Source organism: Rhodnius prolixus, unplaced genomic scaffold, assembly GCF_049639745.1.
Source record: "Rhodnius prolixus isolate KJV_2025 unplaced genomic scaffold, Rpr scaffold_1, whole genome shotgun sequence".
Lineage (NCBI taxonomy): Eukaryota > Metazoa > Arthropoda > Insecta > Hemiptera > Reduviidae > Rhodnius > Rhodnius prolixus.
The window spans coordinates 68249309-68276006 of NW_027411581.1; the positions used below are offsets into that span (position 1 = coordinate 68249309).

The window sequence follows — 26698 nt, forward strand, 5'->3', positions numbered from 1 at the left end:
AGATTTTGAAGATCATGAAAAGAAGCCAGTGGGAGAAGATGACAAATGGCCATCATGGTCGCTCGAAGGTCCACTACTTTCACCCCAAGTGAATCGTTTTACATCTACCTTTGCCTTTTTGGCAAATCCTTCTATTTGTGCCAATCGCCAATTAAGTTCAGTGACAATACAAACGTAAGAGCGCAGATTTAAATTGAAAATTTGAGAATTTTTATTGGTGCGGCAATCATCCATTGGTTAAAAGCAAATTTCACAGAAAAGAATTTAAAAGCTTAAGAGTCATGTCTAGAGTTTCGGCATAATTAATAAAAGTTGATTAAGTAGAATTCAAATTGAGGATCTTTGAATTTGAATTGCCGACGTTTTTAGTCACTGTGGATCTTCTTTATCAGCTTTAAAAACAAGCGCTTGTCTCGTGACGATTCTGCAACTAACCTGAAGCGCTGGAACTGCACTCTAGCGGCATTTCTCTCAGCTAGTAACCTCTCACTGCACTCTAACGGCTTACAATATAACTATTTTCAAATATTCTCCTGCTGCACTCAAATGATGATTGCTGGAATCAGCTAAGCGTCGGCGGCCAATCAGCTGTTCCTGGAGTCTATCGGCTAGTTTTTTCTTTGCGGTCTCCCCCTCGAAAAGAAGGGACTGCCACGGTGTGATATGGCGTATTTTGCTGTATCTGTTTAAGTAGCTAAATCCAATATTAGATGACATGATTAACCGTGTGATTTAATGGAACTTGTTTTCTTTCTATTCTTAGAAAATAATAATTTGTTGTACCAGAGAGAACGCGAAAACACTCTAATTGTTCAATACTAACCAGTTCTTGCAAACCTTTCAATAACTCAGCAGGAAATCTCTAAACTTTGACGCTAGGCTACCCAATGAAGGTTGAGTAGGTTAATAGTAGGTGTGTATCCTATGTAACAAAAAAACGCAAAATCGTAGAAAGTTGAAATTTGATGTATCACTTGGGGTTGACTAGACTTCTTTCTGGAGTACAATTTGAGTAAAATATACGGCGCTATCTCTGGTCTACTATCAAGGAGTGTTGCTAAGATTGGAGCCGAATTACCGACCAGAATTAGCAGGTTACTGATTGGATTTTCCATTATTCTGAGATTTTTCCGACAAAACCCCTCCTAACAGTTTCACATAAGAACTTTTACTTGCAATAATTCTCTACGAAAATTGGCCGTTTGGCGCAGATGGGGATAGGCTGCCTTTAAAAAGAAATGCCCTTTCAGCTTAGCGTGCGATTCTGCAAACTGCCCAAGTTAGGAAGAATTAAATATATTTACTTCCATATTCTGACGAAAATGTATAACGATGATGATTGTACAGACAATGGAGGGGTATCTGTTAGGTAAGGAACGTACACAATGTCTACTGCTCACATTCAAAGAGGGTTCCGGTGCAGTTGGTATAAATCCATCTAACTAGGGCTAGCTGGAGGATTGTGAAGGAGTGAGTTTTTAAATTCCAAATTATCTCTGGAGTTGCGATGTCAACAGGCAGTCACAAGGATTTCATTTGGCCTTGGTTAGTGGAGATTAGTACTGCAACTAGACTCATTTAGTCATATCAGCCATATTTAGTTTTTCCCAGTATCCTTAGTTCAGGAGTTTTCCTATATCTTCTTTGACAATGACGATCTGTAACTGACTGCCAATGTATCAATGCCAATTTTCTTGGGAAAATAATATGCAATTTCTGGCGGAGTTCTGCAACTACCATTGAAAGAAGATGTTTGACAGCAAATTGAGGAGCTCTAATACACAATGTTCAGAAATGAATCATTCGTGAAGACGGAATGTCGTCCAATGAATCCGCCGGCCCAGCCCTCAGATTCCACCCTAGTAGGAATCCGAACCCTATGATGATAATGTTCTGAAAAATAAAATACGAAAAAAGTCAGAGACGATCCTGCGAGTGTACCAGATTGTTTACTTACTAAAGCGCGAATAGTTGTACTAATTGTAAACATTTCAGTAGTGTATTAATATATTTAAACATTATTATTTTAGAAGAGCTTGTAGCCATGGAAACCCAAGATAACAGCTTCCACTTATTTGTAATTTTGTATCTGGTGTGGTTATTTTGTTCTATGCCGCCATAGCAAGCCCCACCATTATTCTTAAATGAATATTCATAAAGTTTAATTATTTCCTGGAAAATCCTCCCCACCACTTGGCCCACCTAACTCGAGATTTCACCCGAAGGGAACTAACTGGCGGCAGTCCAACAGGGAGGGACGTGAGAAAAAGGGATACATTGAGTTTCTCAATTATAGCTTCACCAGGGTGCGCTCCATGTCCCATAATTAAAAACTAATTTACTCGCATTCTGGGAGTATCTGGGAGCCTTATCTGTGCGCCAGTCAGCATGGATTTCCTCTCTTCCAGTCTTTAGCTCTCCCCCACACTTCGGAGAATTCTTTAATTTAAACAAAAAGGTGTTTAAAAAAGTCCAATACTTTATTTACTTGTTGATTGCTACATTAACATAAACGCCCAATCCGCCCACAATGTTGGAAGTAAATTAGAATAAATAATGCTAATATTATTAATAGCAATAAAAGTGAAACACACATTACAATATGGCCAGCGGATTGAGTCGTTAACTTGCTGTCTTATTTCTTTTGTTGACACTAAACTTTACAAACCTGACATCTATGTAACCAGTAACTATGTAGTGAACGTGCTGTATTCTAGAAGATATGGAGAGGACAAGTTACATAAAATTACATTACTCTGTAGCTGGCTCTACACCAACGCCTAACAATAAATCATTGGGACTGTTTTCTATAGATTTGTGCTCCGTGTGGGCAGTGAGGGTGCTTCGATGAGAGGGTACTTCGGGTGGGTGAAGTCCCTCATTTCTCCTATTTGTAGAGTCCGCCTCCAGATTGCACTGATGTTAATGATCCACCAGCTTTAAATGTATGAATATTAACGGTTAATTAATTTGATGGCCTAAAAAAGCAGACTTGCAAGCCGTACGCAGAAATGGAATTTCTAATATTCAGGCAATATTTGGAAAAAATTATTTAAATTTTAAAGCGCATACAAAATAAGCAAAAGACACTTAGTGATTGGCGGTTTAGTGCAGAAGATACTTAGATTCTTTATGATGCGCTTAGAGAGTTCCGGAAGCTTTATCTTTATCTCCTAGTGTGTTCCGGGCTTCAACCCTTGACTGTCGATGCTTAGCGAGTTATTAGACTGGCCAGTTAGCCAGGGTGGAGCTGTAAAGTCCAAATGTTGTGACTGCTTTCTTGAACTGTTTGAAACTCAACTTACCTGGCACACCGGTTTCTTATCATTCAGAAATGTTAAATCCCTAACGCCTCTACGAAATCACTCATAATAATAATATACTACGTAGTGAACTCAGTATTAGACAAAAGTTAGCCTATTATATCAAAAACCAGTAGAATCAATTCGCAATCCAGATTTGATATCTAATTCAAGACAACACTAATTAGTTTCATCTGATTAATTAGTTGTTCAAACATGAACCAACTCTGGCAACTTTCTGCCAGAAGTTTACGCTCAATTGCAACTTCTGTTTATTCTGGAACATCTAGTGTACTCAGATTGCGCCATGCCGCCCAAGCTCCTAGAACCTCAATGATGGTTTCCAAATTCATCTTAAGTTACCTTGAGTAGCAACACGTTAGGTGCATCTATGTCAACGTTTGGAAAACCAATTGTCATGTAGAATTGTACTCTTTAATTTCTGTCGCACTGAAACGAACTGCAGTTCTTTTTTTTTGATAAAATGGGTCCATAAAATTTAGAGATGCAAGATTCTGATCGGCCACCCCCAGCCATTCAGTAGCGACGATCTCTTACAATCCAAACTCAAACTTGTTTCTTGGAAGAAGTGTCGTAAATTTTCATAGTTCGCTCCTACCTTCTTCACATGGGCCCGGTGAGTCAGCAGACCAGAGTAGAAGAGAAAACGTTTGTCGAACTGTTTGTCTTTGGTAATTGATCATGTCTTACAATCCGAACAAGATTAACACAATCAATCTTATAATCGATTTATTTGATATGTACACATAGCGTATGTATTCGATACATTATCTACTATTCATAGATAAGGAGACGGTAAGATTGTGTACTGCTCCTCGCCCATATTTACATAACCATTAATTCTAATGGATTAATAGTAAATAGTAAATGCTTTTATTCAACTTTGTTTGCTTTAGTTTTAATATTTGGTAAGTATTAATACTGGATGTAAACTTCGCCTTCGACTTTAGAAAGCATATCCATGGAGTAGCAGGTGCTGAAGGACCTCTTGTGAACAGAACCTCGGTGTGTGAACTTTCAGAGTGTTGAGAAAGAGCAAAGTTGCAGCGCCACCACCCTGTCGATTGAATCATTTTCCAGAGAAACACAGATTTGACGGGGGGTTTGTGCAGTGCTAACGATATCGCACAAACCAATAAAGCACTGCGAAAGCTAATTATTGCCATATCAGGAGGTCAGGAGGCAGCTTTCTCCTTCTCCTGTAATAATCTGCTTTCTGAGATAGAATCTGGCCCATTAAAAAACCCGCGGCCAGTGACAGGCAGAGCTTCGAAAAAGTGTACGTTCGCTTGGACCAGGGAAGCTGGAGGGATGATCATGTTGCTTGCATACCCTAAGAAACACCTCTCCAGACCAAAAGTTTTAAAAATCGAGATAGTGAGGGCATTCTCCTGGAATAGCGACCCAGGTCTTTGCCACTGGCGCTAAGGGATCTAACAGATCGGGTCCAATGACCCCTCCACACCCTGAAATTATTTAGCAGGTGTCCCCCGACTTAGGCCGCACTAAAAAAGAATCGTCTGCTATACTTTTTCGTGACCCACCACAATCGTGGAAATAATGATGGAAGTTGGGCTAAAGATTCGTTGGTTAACTCAATGGTGGTAACAAAGTTATAGTTGTTCCTAGCGCAAGGACTTCAGTTGGAAAGTGTGGTGTCCCTTAATGCAGCAGGGGAATTCTCCGTGGTTACACCTTGCTCACAGAGGAAGTGCTGTCTCCGAGAAAACATTTCTCTCCCCCAATAAATGGTCCCTATGTCGGCATCATTGCACCCTGCCTGCGTCCCTTCTTCTTTACCTATTACTTTGGAAGCTGTCCCGGTTGCTGATAGAATTCCATCCCTTTTCACACCAACACCCTCTACACTTACATTTCCACAAGTTCTCCCTCTTTTTACCTTACCCTCATACACCTGCCCTATGTATCCCTTCAAGCTCTCTAGATGGGCCACCATATACCACACTTCCATTTATATCAGTCCGTTCACCACAATCTCCACCTCAGCAACTTGCTGTTCACTCCCTTAATACAAAAATGCTACTTCTACTACCTTCCAACCTCTTCGTTTATACGTTTATTGTACATCTTGAACTTTTTACTCTCTTTTATATATAAAAAAGGAAAAAGTGAAAATCTGATTGTTTAGAATTATTTAGAAAAGAGCAACGGGAAAACATTGCTCAAAATGCATTAATCCATTCCCAGCAGTTTGTTAGTTCTGCTTTTCCTTAAACTGGCCGCCGCTCCCCAGGACTGGAGCAATCTATTGCGAACACTCGCATCCCTCTAATCCCTCTAATTATAGAATCGAAAGATTCCTAACTGTCAAAGCGAAGATTATTTATGAGTTTTATTGGTTGGGTTTGGTTTTCTAATTAAGTGGTTGGATCTATAAACTGCTATCTGATAGTGACATGATAATAACCTTAATACAAAACAAGGAAACCGGTTTCCTTTTGCTCCTCCAAGACCCTGAAATAATGGAGGCAGAAAATTGTTTGTTAGTATTGAAAGTATTGTTTATGACGTAACAGAGCGTGATTAGTGTGGGCTTGCTACTTCAGAATATCTCAAGAACGAAACTCAAACTCTTTGACTCAAACTTTACTCCGCCGTTTTGATGCTATTCTCACTTCAAGATCGTGTCGTCTGACTGGATACTCTCAGGAACACTACATTCCCTAAAGAAGTAGCTAATCTACTTTCGCTCAAGGAAAAGCGCTGTTGCAGAAGTTGTTGCACGAGAAGTCTCAAGAGAAAGTCGTGTGAGTGTCTAAGTGAGATGTTTGTAAAGCTGCTGTCGCTGTTAGCTAGAACCACTCAACAGCAACTGGAGTATTGAGCTAGAGTTATTTAAACTGTTGTAAATAACGAGCGATGCTCGGACCAGACTGTAGACGGAGGCAGAACTATACTACCCCGCGGGAATGCATGCACCAACAGCAATATTAACACCAGTTACACCTGTTCGACCACAGCATCATTGTTTACCGTAGTAGATCAATTAGAATTGATTACCTAAAGTGACTGTGCTGTTCAAGTTAGCTATTTAAAGGGAATGTAATAAAGAAATTTCGGCTGTTTGTAGTTATAATTGCATTTTTAATTGATTAAACTCGCCCATATGGTGCCTGTGTAATGTGACGGCAAGTTGTAATTTCATTGGGCGAGCGCAGTGGGGAACCTGTGTGCCCACGCGTCAGTCTCTCCGGCGGGAAGAGCGCCGCCTTGGCGACAAGTGCATGATGTCGCGTGCAAAATAGTACAAGAAGAAAATTAAAGATGAACCTGTCATTTGGCCTGGAGAGTCTGGACTGTAATCCCACTGCAATGGCTCCTTCATTTAAATACCCAATAAAACAAATTATAGTTCGTCTACAATCTTGGGCGGCAACAAAGGAAGTCTGATGCCCACTTTCACACCTGACTGTAAGCACGCTTTGACTCAACTGAAAGCGGAAGTTCTTATCTACAGCTAAGGACCATCTATTTGCACAATATGTTTATTAATTTATACAGTCTGACCCACTATCATCCCCCCAATATATTGCGCCAGTTCCGCTTTGTACTCAGGGGACTTCGGGACTCACTTCCGGCGCAAATCAAGACTAAGACTAAATGGCGATTTCTGCAGAGAGAATAAGTTGTCATTAACAGACAACGTGTCTAACAAATCTGCAGTAATTGGGCAACAGTTAGTTATTGAACTGCAAATAGTAAATTTGCGCCGAATGGAAGAAGAAGTTGAGGGTAAATAAGGCAGTTCAGATAGAGACGTGCCGCAAAAGCTAATAGGCCAGATTGTTCTTGGCACTGCGAGGGGGGAGTGGTTCTGGCAATTAGCCGACAGGGAGCACGACTCACACTGCTCATGCGCACATACCTTCAATTACTTCAATCTTAGATATTATCCAACTGCTTATCGTCTGCTATCGGTTTAGATGAAAATACGAGGCGGGTGTACCCGCGAATGTTAATAAGTGGCGAGATAAACAGGGAATATTTAACAACAACTCTGACAAAGCTGCAAATTTTGTGCATTTTAAACAGGGGTTTCATAATCACTTCAAAAACCTGAATAGAAGACTATCTGCCCAAGACCTACTCCTATCGCAGTTAGGAAAATCGAATGTCTTGACATTTGGATTTTGTTCTAAAAACAAATTTCTGAAAACAACTCCACTCATCAGAAATGTGGCAGTATCGATCGACTTGGAATTGAACTTTTTCCGAATTGATCACGATTCAAAGGGCGAGTTATTAGGGCAGAAAAAGATTAAGATCTAATCAGAAGTTTGTGGCTCACGTCTGGACAGAATCAATAAGAGATCTTCACCGATGAGTGCAGAGTGCAATGAAGAAGACAATGACATGCCCAAGATCCACAAGAGAAAGAAAGGAAATGCTTTATTCTGTATCTAGAGACACCGTTTCGGTAAGAGGCCATTAACTTCTCCAACAACAGTTGTGTCCCAAAATCCGAGGTAGACTTTATCAATAAATACTAGAGTTTTTAAATCGGTGTCTCCTGAAGTGATGAATGCGACAAGAAGTTAGGAAAGTAGGAGACTCGAGTACCGCGAGACTGTAAAGTTGGAGTGTACTTCCGGAGAGTAATTGGTCCAGGAAAAGTGGCTGTAATATTTCCTGTTTACCAACAACTGAGAGAAGCAAAGTGCAATTTTATGAACATGGTCAAACAGACAAGTCCGTGTGCTCGGAACAATTTGTTTGCATATACACTCTATGCATATAAATATATATCATCTGTAGATGACATAATGCATGCTAGGAAATTCAATTGGTTAGACAAATCCGGCCAACTGGATCGAGCCACCATTGGTGATTGCAGTGCTTGGCCAGCATATACGCGGTAGTCATCTATGCAGTGATTCATGCCTGAGTGACGTATAATACTATCTGCATGAACATACACACAGGACTGCTAACAGATCCTTGCGTAGATCCGGCTGAGTTTGAACCACTTAGTCATTCATGAAGGCCGCATTACCTATAAATATCAACCGCCACCAGTCTGGACTCGTGACCATAATTTATCGTATTGATCTTGTCGCTAGCACTAATGCAGCTTCACCTGGAACCTCTCTGACAAAGCGCCATTGTAAGGAGATAGGACTAACATTATCTGTCCGGACAGTCCTCAGCTACTTACCTGTCATAAATGTTCCTCTTTATGTCTAACACAGCGGTGGTGGCGATGATAAATGGTTATACGTTCATTTCCGGTTGCTAACAAAGAATATCCTCTTAAGTCTCGCAGGAAGAGCTAGGTCCAGTATTTGATTGCCCTGCAGAACTTGTCCAGAAACCTAGATATAATTTTCTCAAAATATCCAAGAAGTAACCATAGAGAAGTGAGAATCACATTCAATAAAGTGGCACTTCCGTCTGACAGATTTTGAATGCTGTGGGCTTATGGGGAATACAACAAGTATAGTTCCGGTGACTACTCAAAGTAGAAGAAGTTGTTCTTTCCCAGCTACATTGGTCCTTCTTCCCTCTACTAGTAAAAGAATAAAAGACAAGAAGTTTGCTATGATGGATGGGCACTGGATTGGATGAGCACTTGGATTGGATTGGATAAGGCAGTATACGAAGATTAAAGGAAAAACTGAGCCATATTTGTGAAAAATTACAAAATTCTATTCTACAAAACCATCACTCTAAATAATCGCATGAAATTAATTAATCTTTAATTTCAAATTAATTATAAACAGGTACAGAATAGACAGCAGACGGTAGAGGTCGAAGATAGCCGAGCAGTGAGCTCGACTCGATCGGTGGAGAGCGCGCTGGGATAGCGGCCGTTAGTCAGTAATCAGTCGTCAGCTGTCCGTGCAACAGCTGGATGTGATTGCCGCATCGCTAACTCATCAGATTACGATAAATCAGCTTATTTTAACGATTGAAAAAATGTGCGAGTTCGTTTTTATTATGAATATTGTAATTGAATACAAGGACGAACAATTTTAGAAATCAAATAATTTATAAAATAAAACGAAAAATCTGGAATAAAGAACATTTTGGTTTTGTGGAATTTAAATAATTGTGAATGGATCGTGTGTGCTTAGTGCCTCGGAGGGCTACTTCGGCTTCATCTCCATGGTAGGCTTATATCCATTATTTTTAAAGGTATTAGAAATAATTAAAAAAAACAAAACAAAACAAAAATTATAAATTTTTATCCATCTTCTGCTTTATCTTATTTATTAGGAATAAATGTTTATTTTCTATAATGACTAGATAAGACAGTAGAGCGATCGTGGCAGATTCTCGATGAAGAGATTACACTAAACACACTTTTTTGGATCCCTTGAGTTCAAAAAAAGTGTTTTCATTTAATAACAACCTGTGTGCATGCAAACACTAGCTCAAAAAACGATAATCGTAGAAAAGTCATTAACGAAATTTCGTCTGGGTACCTCCACGAGACCTGACGTAATATAGCGGTGAAAAACCTCTTCCTCGGAAGTACCTTGTCCCAAGTTTTCCTTAAGACTGTTACAGTTTCAACCGAACATTTTCCTTCTTTTATTTAATACGGTTTTACCAGGAAATTCTATTTTAGGGATTTTTGGCGACCAGTAGGACCTATCCTCTTACGCGGTAACCGTTAGAGCCGATCCAAAGACGGATCTAACTGAGTTCCGTTGATGATACTGAAAGGTGTTACCTAGATATTAATGTAGTTCGTGTTAAATTAATGTAATATAATTTTACAAATGCTTACTAGATGAGGAAAGGATTGCGTTCATGCTAAATTGTTTTTATTACGAGCAATCTAAATAGCGAAGTATGTAGGAAAGGTTATACTTACTAAGTAATTAAATAAAGATTTTTTTGTTTATTTACATATTTATTTAAAATTTAAATAATTATAATCAGGAATAAATTTATGGTCGTTTTCTTGCGTAGTGTACCACCAAAACAAGTGTCTACCTCGTTCCTCTAAGTCAGTAGCTAGTCAAGTCAGTAGTGAATGAAACGATCCTTTTCTAAAAGACAGATCTTAAAGCCTCAGTTTGCTTCAGAAGTCAGACGTTGCAAACAATCCACTCTCTGGCAAGTTGAGGGATTCTGTTCTTGGGTTGGCATCCTGAAAGTTATTGCTCATATTAATTATATTGTACTCATGTCATTTAAGGATGTTAGGTAAACGTTGATTTTCCTGAAAGATGGAAGCATTTTTGGCTAAGTTCCTCCCATAGAAGAACTGAGTGGTCAGTTAGGCAGTCTTAGCAACTTTTCGGAGCTGATTCACTAAGTTAGAGTGAAAATCCTCTCCTAATTTTTTTTTTTTTTTTTTTTTTTTTTAAAGTAAACTTTTTCAAAAACCTAGGAACTTATTAATAATTTTTTTAATTTGTTGAATTTCCTCGGATCCTCTTAAGAAAGAAAATGTTGTTTTCTTTGTTGATGGCGAGCGAATTGACCCGTCGACTTTGGGCGTTTGGATTCTTATTCCAAAGTCATCGGTGAATGTTGGGTTCGCGACAAGAAGCCCATCGATATCGAAAATAGTTTTCAGTTTTATTAGCAATATACCTTTACTGCTAACGCTTTTAAACGCTCAAAAAATTAAAACAAAAAAGGGAAATCGGCTGGCTTATCGCCGAATTGCTCATGAACCACAGCTCTACCTCCTACCTTTCTCTTAACTCTTCTTCAGAAGGTGAATTGAATTTTCTTTTTTCTTTTTGTAAATATTTTGGATTTTATGAATGTTCCCACCAATGTTGAATTTAAGAAATTATTCCGCCGCAACTTCCTTCTGCAAAACGTAGTTGTTTAGTTTTCCTGGAATAGTTGCCAGGGAGACTTTCTTGGTAAGATTTGCGTCATCTTTGCGCTCTTACCAGGGACCTTCATTCTGGAGATTTTAACCCCAAAGTTAGCCCAAGTAACGATCGACTTACTGTAACCGTAGAGATGCTTCCATCATCAAGAGAGCTGGCACCTTTCTCAAAATATTACGGGAATCGCGGAGAAACTGTAATACTGCGGACGTCGGAAGGTAAAAACTCGGATGGTGCAGCCTCAGAATAACACTGTCGGCAAAAACGGACAAGTTTGTAAGTTGTTCTTCACTACATGTGCGTAAACAGAAAATCACCAATTTTTGTATCTAATTGTTATGAGTGGAGGAGGAACAACAACAGGGAACATTCCGGAAACGTGCTTGGAAAAGGTTTGAAAAGTTGCCACAATCGCTCCTCCCCAAAATGGTTACTATGTTCTGCAGGTGTTTTCATTCACTTTTGGGAACCGGTAGGATCTTCAATGCTGCAGCCCAAATTGATAAAATGTACCAAAAATCGGTAACAACATCCGGCATAGGTCGGCAGTAAGGGTCCGATTCTATTGCACGGCTTTTTCACTCTCGATTCAAAAAAATTACTTTTAAAAAAATTAATTGATTGAAGTGAATCGAAATTCAGTCTCATCTACCAGATGGTCCTCACACTTAAAGCCAACGGATTATCATTTTTTCAAAAGTTATCAACTGGATTATCGCGGGCTGAATATTCACCCGTTAGGGCTAAACCCGGCACTCATGAAATTCCGAGATGCTAAATAGCTTGAATAAATTAGATTTACGTTCGGTTGTTAATGTGTAATTCAATTACCCTTTGAGGACCATTTCAGATAATATATGGTTTTCACAGCTTAAATTTTCTAGGATTAATGGATCTTGGTGAAGTCTAGAGTTTGGAGGAAATGTGAGATCCCCGAGGATCGCAGTGAGCGCTAGTCGTGCGAGTTGTCTCATACAATGATTTATTTCATTAGAACACAAACTGACGAACTTGATGAATTCAATATATAGCGGAGTGTGGTCGCAATGAGAGATCCATTCCGGCCCGCTAACTACTCTAATTTGTATTCCGGTCATCATTAAATATTTAATACAGCTAACTAATTAAAGTTAATTAATACGACGGGGCTAATTAAAAGGGAAATTCACTTATTGGCATTAATATTATAGAAAATGGAAAAGCGGTAACTTTCCGACGGTTACAACTCCTCTTCAACCAGTCGCTTCCCTTTTTTTATAAACCTGAAATTAATTAAATTTCTGTTTATCCAGCCTCTCTGGACCTCGCAAACAGTTCAGTACTCAGTTAGATGGCAACCTGAATGTACTTATTGGAAACCGGATATTATTGCGAGAATCGCATTCATTATTCAGCTCGACTGTGATGCGAGCACTCCCTGAAGAGTTGACCCACAGCCTGCGGTGGGCACTCGACTCGCTCTCCTAATGTTACCATTGTATTGTAATTCTACCTTCAAGTCTGTTCCAATTTTACACTAATAATGAATATTATTGGACGTGTTACTAGCAACTGATTACTAGCCCGGAAAGAAAACTGATGGCTGAAGTACACCTAACTGCGTCATCATCAAAATAGGAAGTTTGTTTCCAAGTTATATAATACCGGACAGTTTTAATCAGGAAAATTTTAACAAATAAAATCGATTGTTTATTGCGTAAACATATTTGTTTACTAGAATGCTATTGCATTCTATGTTTATATCGAAACAATTCTGCCAAGTGAATCGCCCGCATAATCGCTTTTCTTCACAAATTGGAAAATCATAGCGATGCTTTTATATGATATTCCGCATGCAGCGACACTCCATCTGTTGTGCAGAGGCTATGAAAAGTCGAGCAGTTTTCACTTACTCTAACCCATCGCTAGAGAAAGATCAGTGGTGGGCAAACTTTTTTAATGGGGGGGCCACAAAGTTTAAGAAATTCTAGAGGAGGGCCAGAATTATAGAAAAAATGCATTTTGTGTTAAAGCTTTTAATCATAATATTATAAAAACATTACAGCATTACACACTTGTGTAACTACGCGGCTAGTTTAGCTTCACCTATAGGTTATGCATCTATTATTCTACTAAGTAGAATCTACTTTATACTTCTCGACCGTCAAAACGTAATTATAGCGGGCCATATACTATCCATGTCGATGGACCCTCGGCGGGCCGGATTAATTACTTTTGCGGGCCGTACTTTGCCCATCACTGGTCTAGATGCTCTGTACTGAGATTACTCCCAGAAATACTCGTTTTCAGATTGCCCAGGTTAAAAAGTAGTTTTTATAAATTGGTCTGTAAATGTGTCTGCCTGAAAAAAACACTATTTCTAATTTGATTTCAATTCAGGTGTGCCAACTAAAAGTTTCTGATAAAATTACTCAACCGGATGTGTCATTTTATTGAATAGTTTTTCCGGTTTTTGTTTTGATTTTTCTCGAGAACGGCTCCACCGATTTCCACTTCGTGCTCCAATTGGCCACAGGTAACTTTCTTTTTGTAACAATTACCCAGGGAAATTCCTTTTAGAGCCCTTTAGGGAAATCTGTGTGAACACGCTTTCTATTAATGCGCCACATTCAGTGTAACTTCACAACACCTGAATAACCTTCAATAAGCGATATAAGTCTGGTAATCTTTTCGAGCAACAATCAGTCTATCTGCTTGCGAGCGAAATTTAAGGCCTCGCCAATACGTAGCTAACAAGCTCTATTGGTGAGATTCAGTATTGGAATAAACATTGTTTCATATAATGTAATTAGAATTGTAAAGATGAGAGTGGCCTGATTGTTCTCACCATAATTTTGGTTAGACTCAGTGGAGCTCGGAAGTCCTGTCTACTTGCGTTGAAAACTTATAAAAATTTTGCACAATCACTATCGTTCTTACTCGGAGTTAATTATTGTGTGTGCGCAGGAGGCGACTGGGTAAGTGTTGTTAGCCTGGGATACCCGCAGGGGCCAAATCCCTGAAGAAAACTTTCCTGAGGTTACGAACTATAATTGGTGCACAAGTTGAATGAACCAATCTTGGTAGCATTATCTCATATGTTTAAATTTAGATTACCAATTTTAGAATTATTAAAAGTGGCAAGCTCCAGATAGGTAATCTTTTCCTCTTCAACAGCTGACCCGGTCTAGTGCACACAAACTCTGGTACACATTATTGAGAGAAGGTTACAGCTGCTTAGGTCGAGTGTGGGGACATTAAACATTCAAGTGGTGCTATCTGGTTGGCAGAAGTAGCAGCACTTGTCCTTTAGGTCTGCCCCTAGAGGGCGCGGGAGGCAAGAAGATGGCGACCAGGGCGGAGTGGTTTAAATTGCCGCCACCAGGTGGAGCGGAGCGCTGTCGCGCACAATGAATAGCCTCTCTAACCGGCCATACATTCTAATAGGCTAATTACCATAATTCAGCCTAAATCACTTTGGGAAACTTTGCCTTATCAAGCTGCCGTTACCCTCCTCGCCAGCTATCTTCTAGTTTTATTCTATTTTTTAAATTCACTTAGAATTCATTAACTCTTCCCCTCGCTTGGAATAATTGCTAAGCATTCGCAACGGAAATCCTACCTTTGAAATTCGCGTCATGCAGTTTGGTGCAATCTGATCACCATACTCACGAGACTTCTTCCTGTCACCATTGGCGGTATTCTCTTGGCAGAGAGACTGTCTGCTTGAATGACAGTTAGCTGAAAAGTAGTTAAAAACTAGAAAATCTGCTCAGGGAGAGACCCTTCTGGCCAGCCAAATTCCTTCTAATTTTGTCATTTTGTTGATATGAATGGGCGGTTATTCCATAACTTTTGCTGAAACAGCCTTTTACTGGTTTCCTCTATCCACACCCACAAATGTTATTTAATAGAGTTTTTGTGAGATGATGCTTAGAACTATCCGTACCATTTTAAGATAAACAGAGGCAAGATTTAGGCAAGCTAGACATCATTATCGCAAGTTGTGGCTGTTTTGGTTATGTTGCTGTTGTTGGTTATGTTGGAGGAAGTTCGCTTAGCTTTAAGTCTTAATAAACCAGATTTTCCATTTCAGTCATCAATCATTTTTTTTTGTTAATTTATTTATGTTGCAGAGCTAATAAAAGGAAAATGTGCCTGCAATGATGGCTCGGAAGTCACAGATTGCTGTCCCATTCTTGCTCTTCTTCTTCCAGTTTTCCAACTTTGCCAAAGGTGAGTCCTCTGTTTGTAAATGGAAAAAGAATGGTGTAAACCAGTTATTTGTTAAACATTGAAGAATCGTGGTAAATACTTCAAGTGGTAAATACTATTCTTTTCTAAACTGGTCTCCATTATTTAGACACAAATATTTATTGCTCTATAGTTAAGACACAACGGCTACCTGCGGAAGGTTAGGCTATAGAACAGTAATCTAACTGCCCAGTTTGGAAAAATGGAAATATTAAGATGAAATAAAAATTACTATTTATGGTTTTAATTAATTATTTATGTTGATGTTTATTGTAGTTACAATATTTTTGTTTGAATACATGGCCGAGGTAGGTAATCTTACTGTTAACTGGTTGCTTACTATTTTAGTAAAAAATATTCTTTTCTACAATTTATTTCATTTCACAGAGAGTTCTTTAAGAAAAGTATTTATAATCGTCAGGTGATGTTTGTCACTATATCGTGATGTTAGGCCTGAGTACAAAAGTATTGTCTTACGTTAAAAGAAAAAATTTAATATAATACTAAAAAATATTGTTTATTAAACATTTTAAATCGTATATATATGTAGGAAAGGAGAGAGAAGATAATAAATAACAAGAAAGAAAGTAAGAAAAACAAGAATCACTGATGAATACAATAATATATTTTTAATCGCCTTTACACCTTTTCCGTCTTAAACACACATTAAATCTGATGATATATTTAACGCCTTGAAATAATTTAGACAAAAGAATATATTCGCCATTGCCATCAATATAAATATTTGCATAAAATAGTATTTGGCTAAAACAAATTTATAAGGGGGTGCCTCCACTGACTTCTATTCCACATACACACACACATATATATATTGCTGCATTACCCAGCAGTTAAATATATTATTAAGAAATGTTGAAGGTCTACATGAGTTCTTGTTTTTATTAAGTTTGTGGAAAATCGTATTTATTTTTGTAAGTTGAAATTCCATCCGATGAGAAAGTATTTCTGGTGAGGAATTTTTTCAATCTCGAGTTTTAGTTACAATTATAACCCTCCTTTGAAGGCTACCGGTGGGGTAGATCGTACCGAACACTGGAATGGCACGTTAGACAAACGTCTACCACCCACTAAACATCAACAATCAACATTAAGTGCCCTTCATAAAACCTTCACTGGACAGATTCACAAAACACAGGTGAACTAGTTCTACTGGTGAACTGAGATTGATCTTCATGATCGTTGGAGCCTTTCTCTGTAAAATCTCGGACGAATTAAACATTCTCTAATATGACACTTTCGGTGGAGTGAACTGTTTCACCTTCCTTAATTTGATGGTAATAGAGGAGGACCTTTAGCCAATGAAATGATACATGAGAGGTCAGTTCACCCACTGGTGCTCACAGGAAGGGCTTTATTTCCCTGGAAGATGATTGGCTAAAGGTTGTTTGCGTATGAGTGCCAGTGAGATCATGTCAGGCTTAAAAGAAACCGGAGCCGTTTTTGATCAAAAACCTTAAAAAAAGGGAAAACAAACAACTGTGATACTGTGGTACTTACTGTTGGTACTTATTGTTTGCCCTCAGTTATTGCCAGGCTCCAGGAAGTATCACACCAACTATGAAGTTGAGTCGAGCGAGTCATAAAGTTCGATCTAGAGTCTTCGTATTCTCACTCACACGCAGACCATTTCCAAAATACCACTTTTTCGAACTTAGACGATCTTAAAAAGTATATTTTCGATCTGTTTACTTCGAAATTTGGTATATTTCCAATACTCTTTGCTGCATGCTACTGGAGGGGGTGTGTAGCACTTTCTTGTTGATGACGTCAGATTGACCACCAAGTTACCAACCATATCTAATCCTTTTTTTGCACACGCTGTTGACCATATGGTTGGCTACACTGTTTACGACATGATTGTACCATTACCTTATCTTAGTGCTCGCTATATTTGTACTGACATTAAGGAATTATTTACAGAATTTACAGCGATATCCATACGTGCGTAAGAACACACTATATGATCTAGATAACCTTGCTATAAGAGCTTCAAAACCATACAGCCCACATTTCGTTATGGAATTCATAGTGGAAATAATAGCTAATTACGTGGTATTTACCATAATATTTAATAGAATCCTTAGAGGAGAGAGCTGGCCTTATTTATATACCGCTATTTCTTAGTTTTTATTACACTTCCTTCATTAACTAGCCAATAGGAAGTTAGTGAGGATGTCAATTGTGAAAGCTCGATACCGGAAATTTGACCAAAAGTAAAAACAGGCCTTCTAAATATCGTATCAGATACTTAAAATATTAGACATTTTTAAAATAACAGTAAAGACAACTTGTTGAAAACGCATGTGAACTTGCTATCGGCCATAGATAATTAGTGAATAGACACAATCTCCTGATTGATGGTAACATAATTGGATATTAGATATTTACTAGTTGATGGAGGTTTCAATCAGTTAAGGCAAAATGGTGATATGAACAGCAAACAAAACTAAGCTCTTATCAAAACTGTCCGCTAGAATTGGCTTGATCGTCAGAAACTGCACGAAATAGTGTAACGTGCAAAAACACTCAACTTTGACAATTTTTTTTCTTTTTCTATAAAAAATAAAATTCCCAAACTTTCTTTAAAATATTGGGCAAATCCTCCTTTGTGACTGTAATTTTTTTGCAACAACCCAGATTAAAAGAAATGTTGCTGAAAATTAGCAAAAACGGCATTTTCAAAAGTTGTTCTTTTTGTTGTTGTTACCTTTCTTGTAAACAACGTAGCGCCTAAACGCGCGAACCGATTTTCATGAATGAGGTGTCATTCGATTCGGAATTTTATGTAGATGTACCTTTTGGGGGTCTCGACGCTGTACATTGAATGGGAGAGGAGTTAGCCCCTGAAAAGATGAAATCTTCGCCGAAACGTTAGCTCTATAAAAAACATTACTCACATTTTTCTAGTATGAATACCTTTTGAAATATGGAAAATTGAATTTATAGGTTTTCAAATGTGTTCAAAATTCAAACCTTTATATCATTGTTTCTATTCATCCGAATACAATGAAATTTCCACCAAATAGTGGGAAATGGTTTGTTCTATAACCGACTTAAATTGCACTTCTCTAATGTGAATAATAACACAGATATCGAAGGTTGAAATTTGTGTTTTTTTTAGGAACTCAAATTCTATTAAAATATGCAAAAAAAAGATATAACGTTCCATTTGAAAAAACAAAGTTGGATGCTGTATCTCGATATACAGGGGTTTAAAAAATTGGGTCAATCATTGAAAATAAACTAGACTAAAAATTATTAAATACGTGTTTTTTATTTTTTCGAAATTTCCCGCCGTTAAAAAAAAAGTGGGTGGAGCAGGTGGTCACCCTGTATATCTAAGAACTCGCTGAGGCTTTGTCACAGCTTTAAGAAGTTCAGCACTGGGACCAACAACTTCAGCCTGAATAGCAGCCAATCTAAATGAACTTTACTCCTTCTCTAGACTCTAAGCTGCTTTTCGCAGATTAATTTGCGCGTAAAGAGCAGCGAAGCTTTAAAGAAACAACAAGTATTCTCTTATTCTGGCTGCCAAGTTTAGTAAGTTGCCCGAGCACACTTAGCGCGTCAATTCAATTTGGACCGATTTGATAGGAATAGTAGAAAGTTACGGACATGGAATTGAATATTCTCCGCCTGCGAACCAAAGTAAACTTACGTCACCTTCAGGTGATAGAATTTTAACAATGCTTACCACATTCCCAACCTAAAAAAATGAACTCGCCGCACATTAGAATATTACAACTTTGCGCAGTATCAAATTAATTCTAAATGTTAATAAATATCGAATGAAAAGGGAAAACCAGATCAGAAAACCTGCAATGTAATCTGATCCGAAGCAAACAAAAAGGAAGGTTTAAAGCAGCAAGGTTATTAATACAAAAAATAATAATAAAACACACACAAAATTTTAATAATGTTTTCTGGCTAACCTTTAGTCACCACCACATGGTAAAAATCTCCACGAATATTACATTGTATTAATATGTTAAACAGCTGATGTTATTTGGTTATTCTCTGTTTTTATAAACATCCACATGTTTTGCTTGTGTCTACATTTTTTTACTTCCATAAAAATTAAGTTACACTTTAATAGCGCGCAGCCCCCGACTGAGAGTGAGACAAAAAATTGAGCAGGGAATTTTTAGTAGCGCAATGTTGCCGTTGAAATTAATTGGAGGGGCACCAATTTAACTGAGATTGTAATCTAACGTTTGGAATGTTAGAAATCTGGTACTGTTGCTACTTTTACACACACAAAACGCGAATGTGTTTGAAGAACGTATTCTTGCAGAAGCAATGTGTCTCAGAGAACGATATACGTAATCTTCTTCTTCTTTGTTATTTCTCTATCCTGAGCCAAAAGCATACAGAACATAAAGGTTCCATTAACTTTGTTGTAATACCTTAAAAAAATGTTTCCTTCTTCATTAGCATATTGAAAAACCCTCCATGTAACCTCCCTCAGATACTAATTACAATATAATTATAATTCCAGTAATGGGATATCAAAGCAGTAGACGTCTCGAACTGCAATGGTTGGTTGGAGCAAAAAAATTAATTTTCTTCGCTACGGACACCTTTGGTATCCTTTTTCCGGAATTGGTTTGTGAAAGTTTGTGAATGAAAAGAAGCGGGAAGGACAAACTTCCTGAAAAACTAATTAGTTTGTTACAGTTCTGCTGCTGTGGAATGAATACCAAAGAGAAAAACATGTTACTGACATAGAAGGTTAATGAGTCCTTGGCTTTTAAATGTAGATAATTCAGTCAAAAATTTATTGGCAATGGGTTGTTGAACAAAACGCTGGTGATGATAAGTTTGACATTTGCAGTGAATGTCTTTTTTATCTCCAAGTTTAGCTCGATATGTTTGACAAGAAGAGACAAGAAATTTGACTAATATAAATGTAATCCATAATGGCATCGAGGAGAAGATGAATTTGGAATCAAGTTACAATTGCACCTAACTGGAACTTCGATTATATTAGATGGTTGAAAATTTGATTGATTTATCGATCTATTTTTACTTTCTCTTACTATACTCAAAATTAGGAGATAAGACTTTAAATAATTTAAGTTTCTTGAGAAGTTATTTTTTAAAAAATGGTAATCCATAAAGTGGTATTAGGTATTAGGATGTTATTTTTGTTATATTTTTATTTTTCTGTATTATTTTATTTCTGTTTCTAAAAGTTATGATTACATTTGTTTAGAATAACACTTTTTAATTTTTATATTCTGTATCTTTGAAATAGAAAATATGAAATGGAAATCAAGATAACATATTTTTTCACCTAAATTTTTTTTTAGGAAAGAAATTTAGCGGTAAACCTATATTTTAAATTTCATTAACCGAATCACCGGTAAATGGAAAAGTCGGTAACCTTACAATCCCTAGTGGTGGCCACACTATCTGGGTCAGGATGCTGTAGGTTCCACATGGTGAGATAGATCCGGGTGACAACTACTATCAGTCGCCGGATCCCCATTGCCTTCTCCAGGTCCCTCTGGTGCCAACTCTTCAAGGTTTAATTAAGGCCCCGGTCGTAGATGGAGATTCTATAAATTTAATCAATTTTCCTGGGAGTTGAATTCTTCGTTTTTAGCGCTGACATCTCTCTATCTCTCTCGCTCTAATATTCCCCTTCCGGTTAGGCCACAGCCATCTGTTTGATGAATAAATAAATATCCGTTGTGAACTCTCACTTGAGTTTAATATTTAAACTCTTGTCTATCGGATAGAGTTCATAAAAATTCATTATTTTGTAGATGAGCTCAATGAGGAAGCAAAGTGAAACATTTAGCCGCGAAAAGTCCCTCGTTGTTAGGTAATGACGCAAGTGCTTACCCTAATCCTCTGGAGTCAGTGTTTTGCCAGACATTTGGGTACTGATTCTTCAAGTATGAGGCGGTAACATAAAAGCGAATTAGAGATCTGAAACAGGTTCTTACTACTATACTTGTACTTACTACCGTGGAAATTCTAAGATTAGCCTGCTAATCAGTCTTACCATGATCCATCTTATTTCAAGTGAAGTTGAACACAATTTTAAATCACATCCAACATTAAGATTAAAAGGGGCTTTTGTTCTTGATGATTTTATCATTTAATCATGACTTATTAAACTTTGTATTTATCATGATGATGATTATACTTAGTCATAAATTATATGAGTACTCATAATTATGAATGATTAGTCGTGATTAATTTTCTAATCACAAATGCAGCGATTATTATTTTTACTTCCGGTTGTGGGAGAATTCAAACTGATTCCAGTTCGTTGCAGTTCACCAGTTCAATGACTGAAACTAATCTTGAGAGGTTGGTTAAAATTGCAGTCGGTACAATTTCCTCTGCTCTCAGCTGCAAACTATGAATTCTTCCTTTAAATTTCTTTTTGTATTACAACTACTTTTTCTAAAACTCTCAAAAACTCCAAGAATGTCATACTTCCGATAAGTGTTTAGATTATTGAAACTTTTCGTTTCCAAAACTCAAAACAAATTGCTGTAATGATTTTCTTTGAATATTGTTCGCTCAATGCACTCGTAGTTCTCTCTTACAAATTGATCTATAACTGTTATCTGGGCATTCATTTTTGGGAAAATTCGTTTTAAGACAGCTCTGAGAAGGCTTTTTCCAAAAATTCCATTCCTATACAATTTAGAGTTCTACAATCTGCCTAAATGTTGCTAAGGATGATTTAGTTTTACCATTTTGAGTAGAAATAATGTTTAGAATGTTGTAAAAGAGAATCTTAGTGAGTGATTGCGGCGGCATGTTTGTAAATCCGTCTGGCAGACATTTCGTCCATATCTTTGGTTTCTGTTTTTACCATTTCATCATCATCTTTATAAAGGAATAAAATTATTTCGTCTACTTAAGATTTTGAGTGCCGCCAGTATTATGGCGACTTCCTAAATAATCAAATAACTTTAAAATGATGAAAAGAAGGAAATTTTGCTATTGTATAGATGTATTAGGCTCGTTTTATTGTGTACAATCGTCCAAGCCGATAATGGTGTTATCAATATAACAGATTAGAGACCAAAGAGGCCGCCTTTTCTACTTTTATCATTCCGGTTTAATTTTTTTTTTTTTTTTTTTTTTTTAAAGCCAAAAATGAGAATAATGAAAGTAAATAAAGTAAATTTGTCAATAAAGGAAAGAACTAGGCGAGGCTTTACTAACCTCAAGTGTGGAGATAAGACGCCGTTGATAACCACCTCGAACTTACGCACAACTCTTCGCGACGCAATTATCTCTTTCTCTCTCTCCAGCTCCCATTCAGTCTTCTAATTGGCTTATTTTGCTGGGAATTTCCTTTTTAGTTTCTCTTATTTCTCATAAAGAAGGAAGTATTTGACTTGTAGTTCTGCAAGAGTGTGAGTGCGATGGGCTTTGCAAAGCTTTCAAGAAAACCGTCGGAGCTGATGAGGAACTTCCAGTTCTACCAATTGCCGAGCGGGTGACCCCCGTGAGCTCATACTGGGCACTCACGGACCATATTCAAATTAGAGAAAGTAGGCTCACCAAACAAGGCAGAGATTGTTACTTTTAACTGGCAGAGAAAGGTAGAAGAATAGAGCGATCTGGTGCCCATTGTAAGTTTCTAGAGATGGGTATGCGAGGGTCGCTTGATGTGGGAATTGGTTCGTTCGGAAAGCGCGCGTAAACAAAACACAAGTTTCCTCGTTCCAAGAAATATTTTGGCAGAAATTTGGCAGCTAATGGCGGCAAGCTCACAAGTGACATTTTAGACTTTTGTTTTAATTCGTTTTATATCACGTCGCATTAATCCAGCGATCCACGGAAAATGAGGGATTTTCGAAAGAATGACGACGTTAATCGCAACAGTCTGCTTTTATCTTTTTCTTTAATTATCGCAGAAATTGGGTGCCAATTATTTCTCCCTTATCATCATTGAGTTATGAGATGTTATTTTTGATTGTGGATGTTATTGTATAGGACTTTGAATGTTATTGTTGGTGGTTATGTGTTTACTATAACATTCTCTATTGCGTCATCAATATATTCTGGTTACTACCTCGTATGTTTGGCTGCATGCTTGGAATATAGTGTTCTCAGGGAATAAAGGTGTGCGTAGTGGTAGGTGCCGTCAGGGGAGGTTGGCTGAGCAATGCGCGCTGAAGAGAAAATAAGATCTCCAGCAGCCCCAGTGGGGGGTAGGAAGCCTGCGGGGATTGGAGGCACTGGGAAGAGAGAAATCAGGAAGCGGTGCTATTCCTCCTCAGATGCTGTATCCCCTATATTGGATCTGAGCTTTAACTCTCTTAGCAGAGAGCGGCCGCTCTTGGAACTCACTCTTTTAGTTTTATCACATACCTGTGCCGAACTAGAGATGTGCTATACTGTTATATAAGTATTTCACGTGTGCCTTGCGGTATAAGCAGAGTGCTTGTTGGCTTGCTTTACGTGATGAATACACTTCACTAAAATACGTGATTTGATTACCAAAATGTTGGCGGCTCGTGAGTTGGTTTCTGGTTTCTTAAGTTGGTACACACTGTTCTAAACATCAAGAGTGCAAGTAATTCTCTTCGTCATTTTTGCAAAGTTGCAATTTTAGTCAACATTTTTAATTCGCTCTAACAATGAAGCATGTGTTAACTCAGGCAAGGCCAATATATGGCCGGCCCACGGTTAACATCTTTCAATATTAGATATTCAACTTCGAACTATTGGTCGAATTAATTCGCGGTACTTGTTTATTTTTAAAAAAGATTCCATTTTTTAGAGATTTACAACTTTTCTATTCTCGTCTGTGTGATCATTATCACAAAATAAAAACTTGAAAGAAAAAAGATGAACTTAAAATATTAATACGTATTTATTGTAAAACTTAGTAATCTTCAGCTCACTTATATTCGTCAACAAACTTTTTCTTTAATGAATCTAAACAAAAGTACAACAAGATCAATGATTTGCATTAGGGGAGGCTGTATTAAGAATAGCTGCAACAAGTATGGGAGTCGGATATGAAGAAAATAATAGGCGGATGCAAAGCGCCTGAGCCCGTCACATTCGTTGGTTAATTTGTTATTAAACTAAATTATATTTATTTATAAAAGAAATTACTTAAATTTTGTTCACTCCAATGAATCGTTTTTTAATTTTAATATTTTGTTAAAGTTTTGTTTCCAATTCGTGCAGCTATTGGCCACGCTCGAGTCGCACCATGAGAATCTGCTTATTGGGTTTTGTCTTTCCATTCATGGGTATCTCCAGCTTCACATCTAGCGGAAGTGACAGCTTGGAACATGGAAGATATAATTTACAGGAAGTTACAGTTCCATTATATTGATATAAAAAAAATATTGTTTCCAATTTTCCAATAGGCTTTCTATAAGATTTTTTCAGTTTCGGTTTTTAGTGAATATTTTAGAAAATTTGGTCGCATTCTAATTTCCAGCAGTTAGAGAAAGTAAAAATGTAAGAAAAATAAAGATATTAATAAACCAATTCATTTACTAGCTACTATGTTCTTATTGGCCGGGACGTGGCATATTTAGAGAAGGTGTGGCTTCCCCCGCCCTAGCCTTCCTATTTGTCCACTTACAACAAAGCACCAATGTTTCTCACTTTCAACTCACTTACGGTGATTGGTCAATTTTTTTATTGTCAACTTTTTATTAAAAACACTATTAAAATAGTTTTCATCAATAATATGAACTATTGAATTATGAAATAAACATATTGTTAATTTATTTTGTTTAATTGACCGCTTGCCAGAGGGTTTGCTGAAGTCGCTTCTTCTAGAGATAGTGTATGTGTAGAAGTGGGCCAGAGTTTAGCGAGTTGGCACTCAAGATCAGCTAGTGCAACTCCAGCCTCCAAATTACCGACGCTACGAGTATTTCGGACCCATTGGAGTGTACGTAAACAAAAATTAATGAATAAATGAATTACGTTCTACCCATTTCACAGCCTTATCTATCCACTCAGTCAAAATATTTTAATTAATCTGGTTATCGGAGCCGACAATCTCAGTAGCCAATATCTAACATTTTAATTATTAGGCTTTCTCAATCCACGTCATGTTTTTACTTTCACTTTGCAGTGGTAACCAAGGAAACTTAGATTGTGCGAGTTTTGCATAAATTGCATTGGAAAATGCAATTTAGGGATCTGGAGATTCACAATCTGCTGTGAACACGTCCCTACCAAGTATCTAATAGAAAGAAATGCTATTTAGATTTAGGTATATTATGTACGTATATTAGGTAAAGTACTTCATTTTGGCCTTTTTTAATTTTTTCTAGCTTATGTTTGTTTTCATCTTATTGATTAGATGCAATCAGTTGCTGCTGTACTTTGTACACCTTCGAGTGCATTTTTATTTTTCTGTTGTGCAAATGAAAATAAGTAATTTTTCTTTAAGCACACTCCTAGAACAAACGATCGTAGAGCAAGTCATATTGTCTTTATATTGTACATATGTTTCGTTATTGTCCTTTTTCTAGCATATTTTAGCGAATTCTGTATAAATTAAAAAAAAAGAAAAGAAAAAGAATAATGTTTTATAGTTGAGGAGAATATTGTCTTGAGGAGAATATTGTCTTGAGGAGAATATTGTCTTGAGGAGAATATTGTCTTTAGTATTTTGTAAAATAGATGGTTTTTCTTCTTCGTGAAATACTACTTCTCTTATTTTGATTCTCAAGAAATGAACTTATACATTTCAATCTATATTTTTCAATCGACATTTCAATCTGTATTTTTACTAGTTTCAATGAGAGTATAATAATCCGTCAGTTTGGAGGTGAGTGTGTCGTTTCAGCAATAAAATCGATCGCCAGGTCGATTCGTTCTCCGGCGAAAGTTGCGGCAGGATTTCTCCCCCCCCCCCCCCACCTAGAGAACGTTTGCAGTTTAGTTGTGTACATGTGGTTGGGGGGATGATGGATGCACGTGGAGGAGGGGGGGGCAGCTTGACGCTATTAAAACTGACACATGAATAGAGCCATTGTTTCAACAGCAAACTATCTGTTGTGGTGGGAGCATGCCGGCCAGAGATTTACTGGCTAATTACTAGTGAAACCTGGCTGAAACCTTCCTCTCAGACAAACACAATACGAGTCCTGCTACAGCTGGCTATTCCGCTGCTTCTACAGCATTCCTGCTGCTATTCTCTCATGCTCGCTTTGAATGTAGCTCACAATTCATCTTCTACGTATTAACCTTTGGTAGGGAACATCATCTGCAAGGAATTTTATTGAATTTTGATGTTTTAATCAGTTTAGATGCACCCCCCCTCTCCATCGTGTAAATTCTAGA

At 37.5% G+C, this 26698-nt stretch overlaps 1 protein-coding gene across 3 annotated transcripts in view; it reads left to right on the forward strand.

Annotated features, from left to right (window-relative positions):
• The first annotated feature begins 9151 nt into the window (after positions 1-9151).
• Positions 9152-26698, forward strand: part of LOC141446303 (roundabout homolog 2-like) — a 295539-nt gene continuing 277992 nt past the window's right edge. For 2 of the 3 annotated variants that reach the window (XM_074112850.1, XM_074112852.1), the window contains exons 1-2: positions 9152-9452; positions 15259-15358. In XM_074112850.1, the coding sequence (XP_073968951.1) occupies positions 15286-15358 (73 nt within the window). In that variant the 5' untranslated portion in view covers positions 9152-9452; positions 15259-15285. Of the gene's footprint in view, positions 9480-15258; positions 15359-26698 lie in introns of all 3 variants that reach the window. The other variant, XM_074112851.1, reaches the window with a different exon arrangement.